Consider the following 16,613-nt stretch of genomic DNA (forward strand, 5'->3'; position numbering starts at 1 on the left):
ACTATCATAGTTTTGCAAAAGTCTCAATGTATAAAAAAGTTATCCAAACACGTCTCGCTATTATATGGTATCTGGTTTGGTTTGGCTTTTTCGTTTATAATGAATCATAAACCTTATCTTCACATTCAGGATTTTCTGAATCTTCGTCAATAGTTTCCTTGGGAAATTTCAAAATTAATTGGTATACAGGAATGAGCTTGTCGCATGATTTACGAATAGAATGATGTCAAATGAAATTATAACAAACAGTTGAAATCACATTATTGAACACTTTATTAACACTGGGCAGTTAATATCACAATAAATATAGTTTGAAATACTGATAAATATCAATGTCTTGAGAAAATTGGTTGATCTTTGATTCTCTAAAGTCTATGTACTACTACTTGGAAGTCTGAAAATTCATTACATATATTTCATTTGTATTTAAAATTATTTTAAACAGAAGTATTTCATGAAAAAAATACTGAAAGCACTTAGTTCTAAATCTAATAAAAAATTACTCTTTTAAGTGGGCTACACCAAATCTCCTAGAATATCCAATATTGTAATAATTTCACAGTCTAAATGGAGGCACATCTGCGTTCATTTATTTTTCTTTCTAAAAAATTCAATGTTTTCATTCATTTTATCACTGATTTTCACTAATGCATCAAAATAACTATCACTAAATGTAATAAATAATTGTATACTTTTAAAAATCAATTGAAGATAGAAAATTGCTCATTGATCTTAGATATATTCTAAATAGTTCAATAAACCTATTCTCTTACACTTATAAGTAACATGTTTTCTTACATTAACTATTTAAAAGCTCATTCAACTTCTAAAAGTAATTGCACCATTTGTATGATTTGATCAGTGGATTGTGTCCAAAATGTAACCAAACTTTTCGCTGTTGGGAGGCAGGTATGTGTAGAGGACAAGATTGGGTTGAACTGGCGTTCCAACATGGCTTGTGTGCACTGCACTTTTGATAATGGGAAGAGGTTTGGGAGTAGTTGTACCGAACTGAGATGATGTGTCCAGGTCTGATGTGACTTGTGCAGGTATCTTGATGTCATCCGGTTGTCCCGAACTCTCATCACTCAGTTGTGACGTGATCACAGCTGGTTCATTAGAACTTTCACTGTTAGTCTGTGATAGGATGCTAGGTGGTAGTCGGGAATTTTCAATGTTTGTTTCAGAGGATACCTTGGGCAGAGGTTGACCATTGAGTTGTGACAGTTTGGCAATGAAACCGGTTTTGGCACCAGCAATGTAATCGACTCTGCGATTGATGTTGTCATCCTTGGTGATGAATGTGTAGCTGCCTTTCACGGTGTTCTGTGAATCAGCTGCTTCTTCTCTGGAGTGATCAACAGCCTGGAACCCAAAAGCGTAGGAACCGTCCAGTGCTCCATGAGTTTCAGAACTGGAACCTTCACTTGTTGTTTTTAGGAATTGTGGTAAGGGTTGCACTGGTACTGGTACTGCATTTGGAGCTGGAACTGGTACATTAGGTGGTACCCCATCCCCAATTGCCACAAATCCTGTAGCAGCTCCTGCTGTATAGTCGATTCTCCTCACGTTTCCAACATTGGCTGAGCCCACAGTATAGAAGCCTTGAACGTTTCCACTTGCATCAGATGTTTCACTTCTGGAATGGTCATTTGTTGCATAGCTGAACGTATAGGATCCATCAGGCCTGATTTGAGCCTTGCCTTGATTCTGCAGAGGTAGTGGGACAGGTAGAGGCTGTGGTTGTGCTACACCTTGCCATAAGGAATTGGAAATTGTGATGTCATTATTGGCAACTGGAAGATGACTACCCTTAGCAATGAAACCTTGGTTTGCTCCTGCTGTGTAATCTACCCTTCTTGTAGCACCATCATCCTTGGATACAAAAGTGTAGCTGCCTGTGATGCTTCCTTTGGAATCAGATGTCTCTTCTCGTGAGTGATCTCCAGCGTTGTAACTGAAGGAGTACGATGCATCTGAGTTGTCATCGGCTTCATCCAGACCATTCACTGGCAAATGCTCCTGGTTTGGTTCTTGAGGTGGAATGGGCTCCTGTGGTGGAATCGGTTCCTGTCTTGGTGGTTGAACTGGAACCACAGGAATCAGAGTCTGCTGCGTGTCGTCGTTACCAGTTGATGTTGTGGCTGTGTCAGATGTCACTTTCTTCACCACAAATCCGGACTCGTTGGTAGCTTCATACTCGACTGTTTGCCTGACGCCGTTGGCATCTACAAAGGAAAACACACCTTTGACATTTCCCTGGGCGTCGGAGCTCTCATCGCGACTGTGGGTGTCTGTGTTGTAGCTGAACATGTATGTTGGGTCTCCATTCTCTTCTCCTGATGAATGGTCGTCGCCTCCATATGAAGGTGTCACTACCTGTAATATTATAAAATTAAATAATTATTTTCTCAATATAGTAGTGAAAATATTATATTTTGATAGACCGAATTATACAATAATTTAAAATTGAAGAAGAAACTTGAAAAAATAGCTGACAATCAAGCATTTAATTTATTATTATGATTGCTGTTTCTTGATTAAATACTGCTATGGTTTGATACCTATCATCATAGAATATCAAATCTAGACTCTGTAATAAATAAAAGTATAGTTCCTCCATGATATTATCTGATATTCTTTTTGATAGTAATGCATTAATGATAACTTCTGACAATACATTTTTTGGTGTATGTCTCAATTTTAAAGTAATTCAGGATAAAGAGAACATAAATATGTTTAAATTGATACAGCGGACAGGATTTTTCCTTTGCTGGGTGATGCCAATAGTGTATTTAAATAGTTTTGTTTAAAATTTTCCTTTGTTTTCTATTATCGAATCATCTCTGAGGACTTTATAGAATGATTTTATACTATATCTACTATGAAATATAACATGTATTAATTTTGGCAATAAATTGCACCTTACCGTACAATTATAATTATAAAAAAATAAATATCTTTACTCTTAAATGTTAATACCAATATAAATATGTGTATTGATATTAGATTAAAATATTAATTATGGCATGAAAAAAATATACTTTCTTGCTGAGGACAAGTTTATGATATTTTTAAATCGTGGGCTTGGGTAATGTGAGGATGACAGACAATTCTTTTTGTGATGATAATGTATCTTGTTTTAATTATCTCAATAATTCACTAATTGTGTAGATTGTGCATATTTGGATAAGAATCTATGTCTTATTGCCATTGCCCCATAATAATTACTGCATCAATATAGAAATTCCACTTCTAATGATATTTCTCAATCTAATCAGTTGATTTGATGGGCCTCTTCCGATCTTACTTCACCTGTTGAATTACATTATATTCAATACAAAGACTTAAACAATGAGTCGGCTACCAAATCTCTACTATTTTATTATTGTCGAATTTTTAGGACTATTCTTCTTTTAAATTGTTATTATTAAGTAGAGCAAAAATGATAATATTGAATTGATTCATTAAGGATCATTCATAATCAAGTAACTTCCTAATAAATTCTATCCTGGAGTAGGTTGAATCAGTGATACATTTTTATTTGAATTGATAAATGTAGGCGTATAGCGAAATCTGGAAATGTTACTAGTAAAGGATGAGAAACTTACCGGAGGATGTCCAGAAACGGGAAATACAGGCACTACAGGAACCAATCGGTGCGTGTGAACCAGTACAGGAACAATGGGTTGGTGATATACAGGCTGTGCAGGAATGTGAGCGCCATAATACCCAGTGCCGGCGCCAGTCGAATAATGCACATTGTGCAATTGATGGGAGCCGATCACATTCACATTGGAGTGGGCGTCACTGGTCTGATGGTTGTGGGTAAAGCTCTCAGCGGTCACTCGGCTGCCGCCTTTTGTGGCAAAAGCTGACGAGCTGGTGTCAACTGAGATGCCTGATGTGCCTGTTGACGAAGTGCCAACTGAACTCTGGACAATTGTTGACTTGCTGGTGTCAACTGTGTTGAGAGTGCCAGTTGACGATGAAGTGTCCACTGAGGGGGCTGCAAAACAGATAGAACATTGTAAGAAATCATCATATAAATGACAATTCTTTAAAAGAAAATGTAACTCATGGAAGGATGAAGGATGTGATGATAAGGCCCTGTTGATGAAGAGTTGGATTGTGAAAAGATTGGTGGAAATGTATAATAACATACAAGAATTAGAACATTGTTAGAAATCATCATATAATAAATTAAAATTCTTTCAAAGAAGATGTAATTAATGAAAAGTAGTGAGGATAAAGCCTCATCTGAAGGCCCTGTTGAGGAGTTGGATTGTGAAAAGATTGGTGGAAATGTATAATAAGATATGCGTTTTATTCAATAAATTCAAAGCTGATTCAAGTAGAGGTAGCCTTCTCACTACTCAGTACCTATAATATACATCAACCAGAGGTTATCATGGTAGTATCTCGGATGGTTTCTTTAATTCAATCGTATATTTGATGGTTTCTTTAAATTTATATGTACTCAATAATAATTCAATCGTATATTTCCTGATTTCTTTAAATTTTTAGTTTTCATTATCCACAAACAAAAGATAAATTTTCATGATTTTTACCAAATTAAGACACACAAAGCCTCACACCCAGTGTCAGTGATAATAATGATTTTTGTTGAATATTAGGAACATGAGAGAAAAATCTATGAAGTTGAAAATATTTGAATTATGGATGCTCATCAGACAATTAATACAGTATTACAAATAAATAATTAATTGTAGATATAATACTTTCGAACCAATGGTCCGTTCTATCAGTGAATCTATAAAGTTGTAAAATTCACATATTCTATTGATGACAATATTTATTTATTATTTATTTATTGGATAGAGCAAACAATACAATAGGCAGAAAAACAGGCTATTGCCCAAAACTTTTTCTTTTTCTAAATTTGTCTATCGTCCAAATATTATGTAGGTTATCTCCATTTCAATTTCTTCATCAAATCAATCTTGAAATCACAAATCAAAATAGAACAAACAATATAATGATAGAGTAGAATTTTATCTATTCAATGACATATATTTTAGAAAAAGATCAGAAAGTTGAAAACAAGTCAAGTAATAGTGACAGTACCATTGAAACAATGAAAATGAACTTCCACAGATTGCTCGCGAATTGTTATGATCATTGATGTGTAAATGAATAATTTATTGTCGCAAGTGACAGAAGTGTGCTTAAAAAAGTTGTTCTATAATTTCCTTGTTCTATATGTGAGTGTAGCACGAACTACTTGCCATTTTGGTACGTCTGCCAACTAATCATTAAGTCATTTTCACAATAATTACAATGTACAGGTGAATAGAGAACTGGTCGAACCGGATTCTGCCCATCAGAAGAGTGAATCGAATGTCATCACTCTGTCTCTTCTTAGCGGCAGAAAATGAAAACTTCCTATTGGATTTACATCGATGTTACACTAACGAATCCATATCAATCATGATCACAGAATAATCTTAATGTAGAACATGGGATGCATTATTCATAGATTATGCTTATCATGCTGCATCTATTTTTAGAAGTCGTTTACTGGAATGGTAGGATAGTGGAAGACAAGTTATGTAGCAGATGAATTTATCCAAGAATCTGCTAATGAGAATGTTGATGTAGGCTACTCGTGTTTGGGTCGCGTATAATTGGAAAAAATGTAAAGTTCTAGTGGAATCTTGAAACCCATGGACATAATGGACGCAAAAAGGATAAGTTATTGGTTTACTATTTGCTTGATTGTCAATGATTATGAACTTGAACGTGAAACTGATCATATTAAAAGCTTATTTACATTTCTGATTGGAAATTTATATACTATTTTATGAATATCCTGTATGAGAGATGAGATTCCCTAGTAGATGAATCCATCAAGCATATTATTTCAGTCATACAGTATTCAATTTTAGTCAGCGAGAATAATGTTTTTTTCCAATATACATGTTGATAGCCTATTTTATATTCTAGTGATAAAAAGATTATGAGAAAATACACCCTTGAATTGAAAAATCGAGATAAGTTTATTGAAAGGATTAGGCTTGGTGTACAGCACTAAAAATATGCAAATATTTGGTTATGGCCTGATATCACTTATCCTATACTATTAACGAGCAATTTCTGTTCATATGTTTAGATGTTTGCATTTCGCCGGATCTCTAAAACGGCTCTAACGATTTTCACGAAATTTGGAACATAGTAGGTTTATGATATAAAATTCGATTGCACTAGGTCTCATCCCTGGAAAAACTCACTGAACGATATTAAAAGGATAGGTAATTCATCCTTGGAAGAACAGCTGAGACTTTCGTCGTCTGTGGATAGTAAAAAAGTGAGTGAGCGAGTGCATCTGTGGAAAATATCTCATTCCCGAAATTCATAAACTGACGTATAGCCAGCTGTAGAATATAAACACGATCATTTTAAAGAATTCATGGCAGAATTTTTTGATGAAAGAGGTACCAGAAGTTATTATTGATTTGATTGTAATATTTTATTGAAATTCTGAGATATAATTTTTTCATTGCGGATCATGCTGAAATAAGCTTTTTGCTTGTGAGTGAGTGGGTAATGGAATGAGTGCGTGGGTGATTCTGATTTATCATAAGTTTATGCTTGGCGGTGAGATTTGAACCCACAACCAAAGGGTACAACGCCTCAGACCACTAGACTAATTTGGCCGGCAACCTTTAGAACAAATTAATGATCAAATCAAATTATGCTTAGTAAATGTAAAGCAAGATTAAAAAATGATGAAATTCAATCTATTCTTGCTTAATTAGAATGAGGGACTTAGTCAAAATATATTACAGAAGGCTACTCCTATTGTATAGGGAATTATATAGACTAGGCTACTCATGGTCCTATTTTCTAAAATTAGCCCTATATTACTATTAATATTTGATAAAAACGTTCCTAAAAATTATTGAGAAGAAAATTCAAATAATGTGCGATTGTCGTTGTATCAACAAAAGTGATATAGTATCCAAGACATTTGATCGCCTTGGAACTTGTTATCTTCCGGCATAGCCTAATGAATCTTTGTTATAATTTGTTATCTATCTAAATCAGATTTGACAGTCCAAATTCCAAGGCGAACTAAAAATTAATTCATGTTATTTCGATTCTCCTGAGAAGCTGTGATACCTCTCTAGGTTGTTATGCAAAGCGAAATTATAATTAGGCTACAATAATCCTATTCACGCAACAAAGCAGGAAATTTTTCTAGATCATTCTTTGGTCTGAACGGTGTCCAGTTTGTATACTGGTATCTGGTAATCATCAGACATTTCCAAGTCAAATAGATAAATGATGTGACAAAATGATCATAATTCTCCGAAGACATAGGTAATATTGAAAATGAATAAAGTTATAGTATTCTAATTTATTGTTTTAATTGCTTTATATTATAGCAAACCGGTGGCCCAATTCGACAACAGAATCAGTATTATTCAAAAAAGATTGATAGATTTAGAATTTTCTATCATAGTTTGACATTTGATATGAACACAAACAATTCAAAATATTAATTATTATAGCCTAATGATAACTAGTACCCTTTCTACATAAGTACTACTATATAGTTCATAGTTTCAGCGCTCATGCCATTTTCATTAAAATTTCATAGGAAAATGGCATATGTGCTGAAACTAGTAGTGTATATGTAAAAGTATAGAAATAGCTAGTACCTATTTCTATACTGAAGAATTCAAATAGCACTATTAAAATACTTTATTAGAATTCAAGATATTTTTATTTTATATTCATCCGTTTTTTACGTTCGTCATTACTTTAACCATAGAGAAAAGATATCCCATGGTATAGGTCAAATGTGTAAAAACGGCACAGTATGAGAGACTATCAGCGTCACATAGCTTCATGAAAAAGCGACTACTGTAGGACTATCGGCTGGAGAATAGCTGTTACCCTGCATTTGAGTTACCTTTGTATATTGAGTTTATTGTAATTTCTTGAATGGAGAGCAATTTTTGTGGTTTTCCCCGTGTCTTCCCGGGTATTTATTGTTGTAAATAAATGATGGTAAATGAGTTAATGGTGGAATTTGGAACATAAACGCCCTATTCCATGTCTTCTTATGCTATGATTATTATCATATTACTATATTTATACTACTTTTTCTATTAATTTGAAATAGATATTTTCTTATGCTATGATTATTATCATATTACTACATTTATACTACTTTTTCTATTAATTTGAAATAGTTTTTTACAAGATATTTTTAATTTTGAACTCACATTCAAAAGTGAATGAAACATAACATACTTTTTGAACTTAGTATTATATGAATCAAAATTTGGGGAAGGTACAGTTTTGGGCTATGCCTGTTATTCCTTCCCCGCTCATTTTAATGAATTGTGTTTTGTTTATCATTGAATGAATAAATAAATAGATAAATTCAGAAAATGATGTCCTCACCGTTAGATGGAGGCAACGGCTGAGGCACGAATCCATTCTCGTCAGCCGTGTACTGGAGTCCGTGCGTGGATCCGTCGGGCGCACGCCACTGGTATGCGCCCGTGACGCGGTTGGCCGCATCTCCCGTCTGCCGCGCCCAGGCGCCTGCGCCCGTGTCCACGCCGTACTTGTAGCCGCCATGTCGCAGCAGCAGTGAGTACTGGGCGCGGCGGCCCGGTTCCGTGGGGATGGCTGGCAGGTGGCTCCATGAACCCGCCGAGACGCATTGGCATAACAGCCATGTCGCCTGTTGGTCACACCAGTTCAAATAAGTTAATTGGAATTAATGAATAAAGTAATACCATCCTAATCATAGAAAATAATTAGAGCCCTTGTAATATTTTTAAATCAAATACTCTATTTTGAGCTCCATGTATTTTAGTTGATGTACGATTCTTAGTTAATTTTAAAATATTACAGGGCTACCTGTTAAAATGGGAATTCCTCAGGGCACAGTAATGGACCATCCATTTTCTAATTTATATCAACGATTTTTGTAGGTAACCTTGATTTAGATAATGGTAGAAGTATAAGTTTTGCTGATGATGCAGTTTTGATTTTCCAAGAGGATGACTGTCAATGTTATTGCATTAGTGTCATTTGCATTGTAAATGAATGAATAAATAAATAAATATGATACGGCCGTCAGGGTACTTGAAAAAGTGAAGATGTGGCTTGATATTAGAAAGCTAACATTGAAAAAAAATTATTGAACATCCAAGTAGCCCTGTTTGAATACTTCAATATAGCTTTCCATTAACATGAGAAAATAGAAAAATCCACTTTTAAAATGATAAAGTTGAATAAAGTCATAAAGTGAAGCATATGAGTATATAGAAAGTACTCTATGAGAGTACCTACTCCCTCTATGAGAGAATAGACCTACTCTCATCATATAGAGTACTATGATGACACCGGGAAAGCAGGAATTCTCATGATTTATTTACAAATGACGATGTTCTATGGTGTAATCGAGAGTCGTTCTATAAATCCGTTTTGTAGGAAGAGTACTCTGAGAGTACTTTATGAGAGTATCTACTCTCTTTATGAGAGAGTACGTTCATCATAGAGAGTACTATGATGACACTAGGAAAGCAGGAATCCTCATGATTTATTGATCTATAAAATATTGACTAATAGGAAATGACTTGGGTTTTACGGCAAGGCGGACATCCTTACAGGATCTCTTTGCCAAGAAAGCCATATGCATGATAATAATAATTGATAAATTACTATCTTCCATGGTGTAATAGAATGCCGTTCTATGAATAAGTTCAGTTGGGAAAATGTTCAGGGCGGAAAACTTTCAGGGGTGAAACATAAACTGTATCCAGTATGCAGAAGCTGTGAATGACTAGATCTTGAATGTTACGGCAGTATTATATTCTTCCCATAATAAGATTCAACAAAAATTCTAGTAGATTATGCAGTTACAGTATCATTTTCTCTTATGTACTGTACCATACTTTGGACTACAAGAATAAACTGAACCTACAGAGTACAATAGTTATCATTCTCATCCGATTTCATTCATACCAGAGTATGAAACAAAGTATAGGCTACTCACTACTGTAATTTTAATGAATACAGTAAGTATAATAGGAACGAGCTCTATTTGTAATAATATGAGCTGACAACAAATTAATTCTGTATTGATGATAAAGGTCATCAAATCTAATACATTAGGCCTACATATTACATCAAGAAACAATAGATTTATTTCCTAACTGTATCTGTAGCAGGAATCAGGAATGATGTACCGCACCATAACTAGTTATCTGAATATATTATTGAAGGCAACAATAGATAAAATCAATGATACGATTCAGTTGGATTTAGCCATTTCAATGATACTCAACTGAACAATGAAATGTGGTATGCTGTGATACACTTTACACTGTCAGAATTGGTTGAATTGGGAAACATTAATGTTATTCATAAGGAATACTGACAGATTAAACTGAATCTTGCTATACAAATTATAGATGATGAGTTTAGATGTTTAATTTGTTTTATTGTTAACATGATATTCAGCCTACACATGTGAGGAAACGTGTCTTAAGGAATCTTGTCAGAGTCACGACTAGTTTTTTTATTGTAACTGCAGAAGAATTCTGTTTAATAAGTGCAACTGAACATCTGTGACAATAAAATTAAATTTATTGCCACCTGAGCTACTACAGAGCATTGAGAAACAGTGATCTAAATTATTGTTTCTTTAAGGGAGTTGTGTCATCCATATTTTGTTGGGAGGAAAATTCCATTACATGAGTTTCCACACCTGCACTTTTCAGATTTCAATGGAGAATAAATTATGAAAGTGATTCATTCTACACCTTTACTTTCTCAAGACTTATACTTCATGCTAATAGATTGTTGATTGGATCTGTGGAAAACAGTAATAGAAAGGAAATGCTGGCATTACCTATCCTATTCAATGTGACAATTTTTCAAGGGGGCTACAAAAAATATTTCTTGCTTTCCTTTTATTTTTTATTTTCATGATTTTACAGAATTTTCAAAATTTTGTTGACAAGCAGGTGAACCCGTGTTCCACAAAGACAATAATTATTATCAATCTCATAGGATGAGTGCTTTATATGCTGTTCCATGCTGATAGTGTTCTTCGCTGAAAATTTATTGTGCATGTTATCCTATCAACTCTACTTTTAGGTCTACAGGAATTTTAATTGAAAAATATGGAAGAATAATAGTACCGTATATTTCGTAGGCCTACCTAGGGTGGAAAGTGTGAGTTTGCCGACTTAAGAGCGCGATTTTCACAAAAATTAAATTAAAATGTATTCCTCATTTATTAAAGTATTATTTCTCATAATATTTTTTAAAGTGATAGGAAAATGGAGTGAGAGGTCATTCAAGAATATATCGGTCATCACCTTCATTTTACAAAAGTACCTAGTTCATCAAAAGACTGGAAAAGAAAAGGAAACAATGGGAGAGAGGTTGAGGAACAAAAGATTAATGTAAAGAGGCTATACATAGCCTACAGAGTGCATTACAAAGCAGTTGGGAAGAAGACGTAAGTTCTTCTAGATAATATGCTGTATCTTATTTTTGCTGACGATAAGCACTACGCTTGCTTTCCATAAGCTATGATTTTTTCAATATTCTGGTCAATAGTTATCTATCTCAAATCATCAAATAACTCAAAATACAGAACATTGATATATTGTTCTATATATCGCATTTAGCAAAGCAGCCCCCTAACATGGTAGCCCATTTCATCATTAAAAACCTATACCTACTAGAATAAGCTCAGGAATGGATAAAATACATCCGAAACTCAGGAAATTATAAGCTACTTTATAACATAATATAAGTTGAATTCAACTGTTGAATGAACCCCAAACACAGAATACAAGAATCAAGAAGCAGGACACAGAAAATATAGAATATAAGCACGACTGATTGCGTTGAGTTGTGTATTGAGTATTCACCGATCCATGTATTAAAATAAATAGGCAATTCAATTCAAATATTTTTATTCAACAAAAGAAATACAGTTGTCAGAATATAGAAGGCATACAGTGTTGTGCTGTCCTGCATTGTAGTGGGCTATGTATTTTACGTATAATTAAATAATTGTGTTGTGCTGTATATTTAATTGAATTCTAGGTGTTTCCAGTTAAACTTGAACCGTGCTTGAATGTTTTGAGTTATTGTATGTGCTCTATGTTGAATTATTGAATTTAGTGTGCTCGGCTGAATTGTATTAAGTGCCGTATTTCGACATTGTTGGCACTGTTTAGTTATTGGCTGTGATAATATGCTTGAAAAATATTGTGGAACAGTATTATTGAGGAGTAATTTCCTTCTGTCAAAATATAGCGGATATGATTTCAAAATAACTGGTCATTTTCTCAAGGGTCTCCTATGACTATTCTATGGAATCACCACTGATGTGACTTCTATATTTTACCACAAGCGGAAATCCATAGAAAGTTTCCCTGGCTGTGGTTGGAGTACTTGTAGTTTCAAAACGATTTCTGTTTTACGAATTTCACTGGTTGTTGACGAGTATTGAATTTCTTGTATGTATCATAATCAAGAGAAATTTCTTGTGCATAACTATTGAAATGACTGGATAACAGCTCTTGAGTAGGAAAACATGAGAAAAATGTTCCTCTACTTTTCGGAAAACCTGAGAGAATTGTATGAATATTGTGGATTAATAAGATCTAATTGCGGATCGCTTGAGATCGAAATAGCCGTATAATCGGATTATCTGTTTCAAAAATAAAAAAATTGTAGTCAATATGAAATACTTAGCCTAACTGGGATGAGAATAAACCATGATGTCAAATGAATGAGCCAACTCATCAGTTTTGGTCAACTCATCAACTCATCAAAAAAATCAATTCTCCTTCTTTCAGTTAATTTGATTAGTTGGCAGCCTTCCATCCAAATTTGACCATTGACAGACTCTCTTCCATTGTTTATAGCTCATAGCACTTAGACCCTTCGTCATTTGCCTCAGGTACTGTTGTCGGGGCCTTCCACAACCCCTTTGCACATCAACTGTACCTTCCAGAATACTTGAAGCAAATGCGTCGTGCCATCTACCAGCACTGTTAAAAAATTATTGTAATGTGTTCTAATATTTTTTTAGTGTCTTATAGGCCTACTTCAGTTTTGAAAATTTTGAAAAATATATAAAATTCTCATTTATTCAATGAGAAAAACTGATAAAGTTTGATATCATCGTTCTGTAGGGGAGTCCGATGGTAACAATCATTCAAAAGGCACATCAGTGTTTGATGTTGAGTCGGGCTCAGGCCACAAATTTAGGCCACGTTATGTCGTTAATTTGTCAAACTTTAAATAGGGATATCATCGTTCTCTATGAATGTAAATACCTTTATTCATCACTATATCATGTGTGATGGTTATTTTTTGTTCCTTGCATCTTAGTATAATCTAGTTAATATAGTACCTAGTAATATAAAATATCTACTCATATTTGGAAAAAATCATTAATACAGCCCTTTCATTTTCCTATTTTTTATTGTACAATATACTACAATCATACTATAATTATGAAATTGGAGGAAAAACTAGGCTGAGCCTGTACTATTTCTCCCCAAAAATTTGGATAATAAGTTAATGTTGTCCAAAGGTTGAAGTTATGATATCACACACTGCTTCGTCGTTGAAATATTTTTAGATAATTTTAATTGAACCTGGCCCCTATTTTTGAATAGGCCTACTACATCGAGAAGACTCTTTTATAATTTTCGATCTGATATGTTCTCTAATAAACATTTCCTATAAGACTTATCACTTCAAAATCAGGGAAAATCAACAAACACCAACCTTTTTGCTCTCCTCTTTATACCATTACTAGTAATGATTCACCAGCACTTTTAAAAAAATTATGTTAATGTGTTTCTAATATTTTTCAGTGCCTTATAGGCCTACTTCATTTTGAAAATTTTGAAAATATACTAATTCCCATTCATTCAACAATGATAAAACTGATGAAGTTTGATATCATCGTTCTCTAGGGGAATGAATCCTTTAGGGAATCATTCAAAAGGCACATCAGTGTTTAATGTTAAGTCGAGCTTAGGCCACGTTCTGTCGTTAATTTGCCAAACTCTTTGAATAGGGATATCATCGTTCTCTATGAATGTAAATACCTTTATTCATCACTATATTATGTGTGATGGTTATTCTTTGTTCCTTGCATTTTAGTATAATCTATCACTAGTTAATATAATATATCTACTCATATTTGGAAAAATCATTAATACAGCCTTTTCATTTTTTTTATTCATTTTATTGTACAATATACTACAATCATACTATAATTATGACATTGGAGGAAAAACTAGGCTGAGCCTGTACTATTTCTCCCCAATAATTTGGATAAAAAGTTAATGTTGTCCAAAGGTTGAGGCTATGATATCACACACTGCTTCGTCGTTGAAATTTTTTTAGATAATTTTAATTGACCCCTATTCTTGAATACTGCATCGAGAAGACTCTTTTATAATTTTCGATCTGATAGGTTTTTCAATAAACATTTCCTATAAGACTTTATCACTTCAAAATCAGGGAAAGTTGAAGAACGAATTGATCAATTTTTCATACATTGACTGTACAACGACAACAATATCAATAACATTATCGTGACTTTGAAAAATGTTAATTTTTTCATCCATTAAATGATTTAATAAAGGATTTTTTTAACTTCTAAAACCAAATACTTGAATTGGATACGAGTTTTTAAAAATATTTTTCAATAACATTATATTGAAGAATATAATAGAATTTCTATTCTTCTTTTGAATGAAAAAATCCATCAATAAATACGTTTTGTATGAGAAAACTTCTAGAATATTAAAAAAAATCTTTATTGATTGAATTTCTCATCAAAATTTATTGCAATTAATTTTTGAAAAGGAATGTCAAGTCAATATTTCATCAATATTTTAGGGTTCTAAATTCTAATCTAACACTAGGATACTGGGAAAAATTTAACATTATTTCTCCATAAAAATTGAAAAATTATAACAACTTACCAGCAGACATCTAATGGAATCCATAGCTAATCCCTTATAGGCCTGTAACTCGAAAAACCCCAACACTGGTTAACAACCCGCGTGCTCTGAGCTTAATGAGTGACGGATTGACCGTGAATTGCACTGACGGCCGATAATGAAAATACTGACTGCCATCCAAACCGATCTAGATATTTATACGGCCGTATCGCATAACAGCCCGGCTTTGCACAAATCAACCTGAAAAAACGATGACAGAAAGAAGCTCTCTCAGGTGGTTGTGGATGGTGCGACTGAGAGGGAAGAACCGGGAGCCGAGAGAGAGAAAGAGAGACAGACAGAAATGGGGAGACTAGAACGAGAGAGGGAACGATAGAGTGGTTGATCTTGTTCCAATGTCATATGTGGAAGATGAGATGAAGAAGAAGAATAAGAAGAAGAAGAAGAGAAGAAGAGAAGAAGAAGAAGAAGAAGAAGAAGAAGAAGAAGAAGAAGAAGAAGGAGAAGGAGGAGGAGGAGAAAAAGAGAAGAACAGAAGGAAGAAAAAAGTTTGTAGAAGAGAGGGTAATCTGCTCGTCTTACAGATGTTAGAAAGAGTCGGGGCTGTTTGCCTTGACAATGACGAATTCTTCAGTAGGATAGGTAAGTGAAATAGATCTTTTTTATTATTTCTTGTAAGTCATTATCGACTTGCTGTAGTTTCAAGTGTTAGAGCATCCCTGGCTTCAATTTGGAGCCCAACGTCATAGTGATATAAATTATAAGAACTATGCCTAACATGCTATTTCTAGAGAGAGAGAAAGAGTGAGAGAGAGTGACAGGAGGACTGACCACTCCTAACAAAGACGTTGTTGCACTTGAAATAGTATCCGAATCTTTTTTCCTCATGTCCCCAAAGCGAAATGCTAAAATGCATCTAGAATAATGTAGGAAATCGATCGAAGATTAGTTGGAAAAGTTTACGAAATTATAGATTTTTTATGGAGGAGTGAATGAAATGTTATAGGTGATAATTATTATTATTGAAATATAAATAAATAAATCTTTATTCAATGACAAGTACATTACAGAATAACAATAATCAATTATTGAATTCAACAAAAATGCGTAGTGTACAGTCAATATTCTTCTAATTATGACATGAGATTGTTGACATATTGAGATTCATATCAGCTACATTCGAATAGAGAAAAGAATGAAACAATATTCGAGCGAAATTGTTCAAATAGGCATTCATCATGAAATTGCCTGATAGGCATCCCTCAGAAAGTTAATTGTTCTAATTTTTCAATTATCGGAAATAAATGTGATTGGTAGCTTAATTGAAGGAGATAGAGAATGCTTAATTAATTCCGCTCTGTCAAAACTCCAAAACTCAAAATTCCTGAAATACAATATAATTAGTCAAGTTGATCTGGAATTCCTGTACAGTAGACTATAACCTTCACAATTTGGTCGCGGAATATAATTCCAAGTATAACAAGTTTGGGAGAATGTATCTCAAAACAGTACGGTCAAGTATACTGTCTCATTTCAATGATAGTTGATACTGTGAAATTCGGTGTTTTACACCAAGATAGAAAAAACAAATTTCGGAAATAAAGAAGTCTCAAT

General features: G+C 33.8%; 1 protein-coding gene across 1 annotated transcript; it reads right to left on the reverse strand.

Annotated features, from left to right (window-relative positions):
* Positions 1-249: 249 nt before the first annotated feature.
* LOC111051933 lies at positions 250-15,194 on the reverse strand. The gene is made up of 4 exons (XM_039437643.1): positions 15,021-15,194; positions 8,437-8,722; positions 3,612-4,009; positions 250-2,379 (listed from the first exon to the last, which is right to left on the reverse strand). The coding sequence occupies exons 1-4, from the start codon at positions 15,042-15,044 to the stop codon at positions 859-861; spliced, it is 2,229 nt and encodes a 742-aa protein (XP_039293577.1). The 5' UTR covers positions 15,045-15,194; the 3' UTR covers positions 250-858.
* Positions 15,195-16,613: the final 1,419 nt, after the last annotated feature.

Source organism: Nilaparvata lugens, chromosome 11 (genome assembly GCF_014356525.2).
Source record: "Nilaparvata lugens isolate BPH chromosome 11, ASM1435652v1, whole genome shotgun sequence".
Lineage (NCBI taxonomy): Eukaryota > Metazoa > Arthropoda > Insecta > Hemiptera > Delphacidae > Nilaparvata > Nilaparvata lugens.

Coding starts and splice junctions, on each gene's coding strand:
- LOC111051933 (XM_039437643.1), bottom strand. CDS start 15,044: ATGGATTCCATTAGATGTCTGCTG. Junction 8,723..15,020: donor ATTCCATTAGATGTCTGCTG/GTAAGTTGTTAT, acceptor TGTGACCAACAG/GCGACATGGCTGTTATGCCA. Junction 4,010..8,436: donor GCCGTTGCCTCCATCTAACG/GTGAGGACATCA, acceptor TCTGTTTTGCAG/CCCCCTCAGTGGACACTTCA.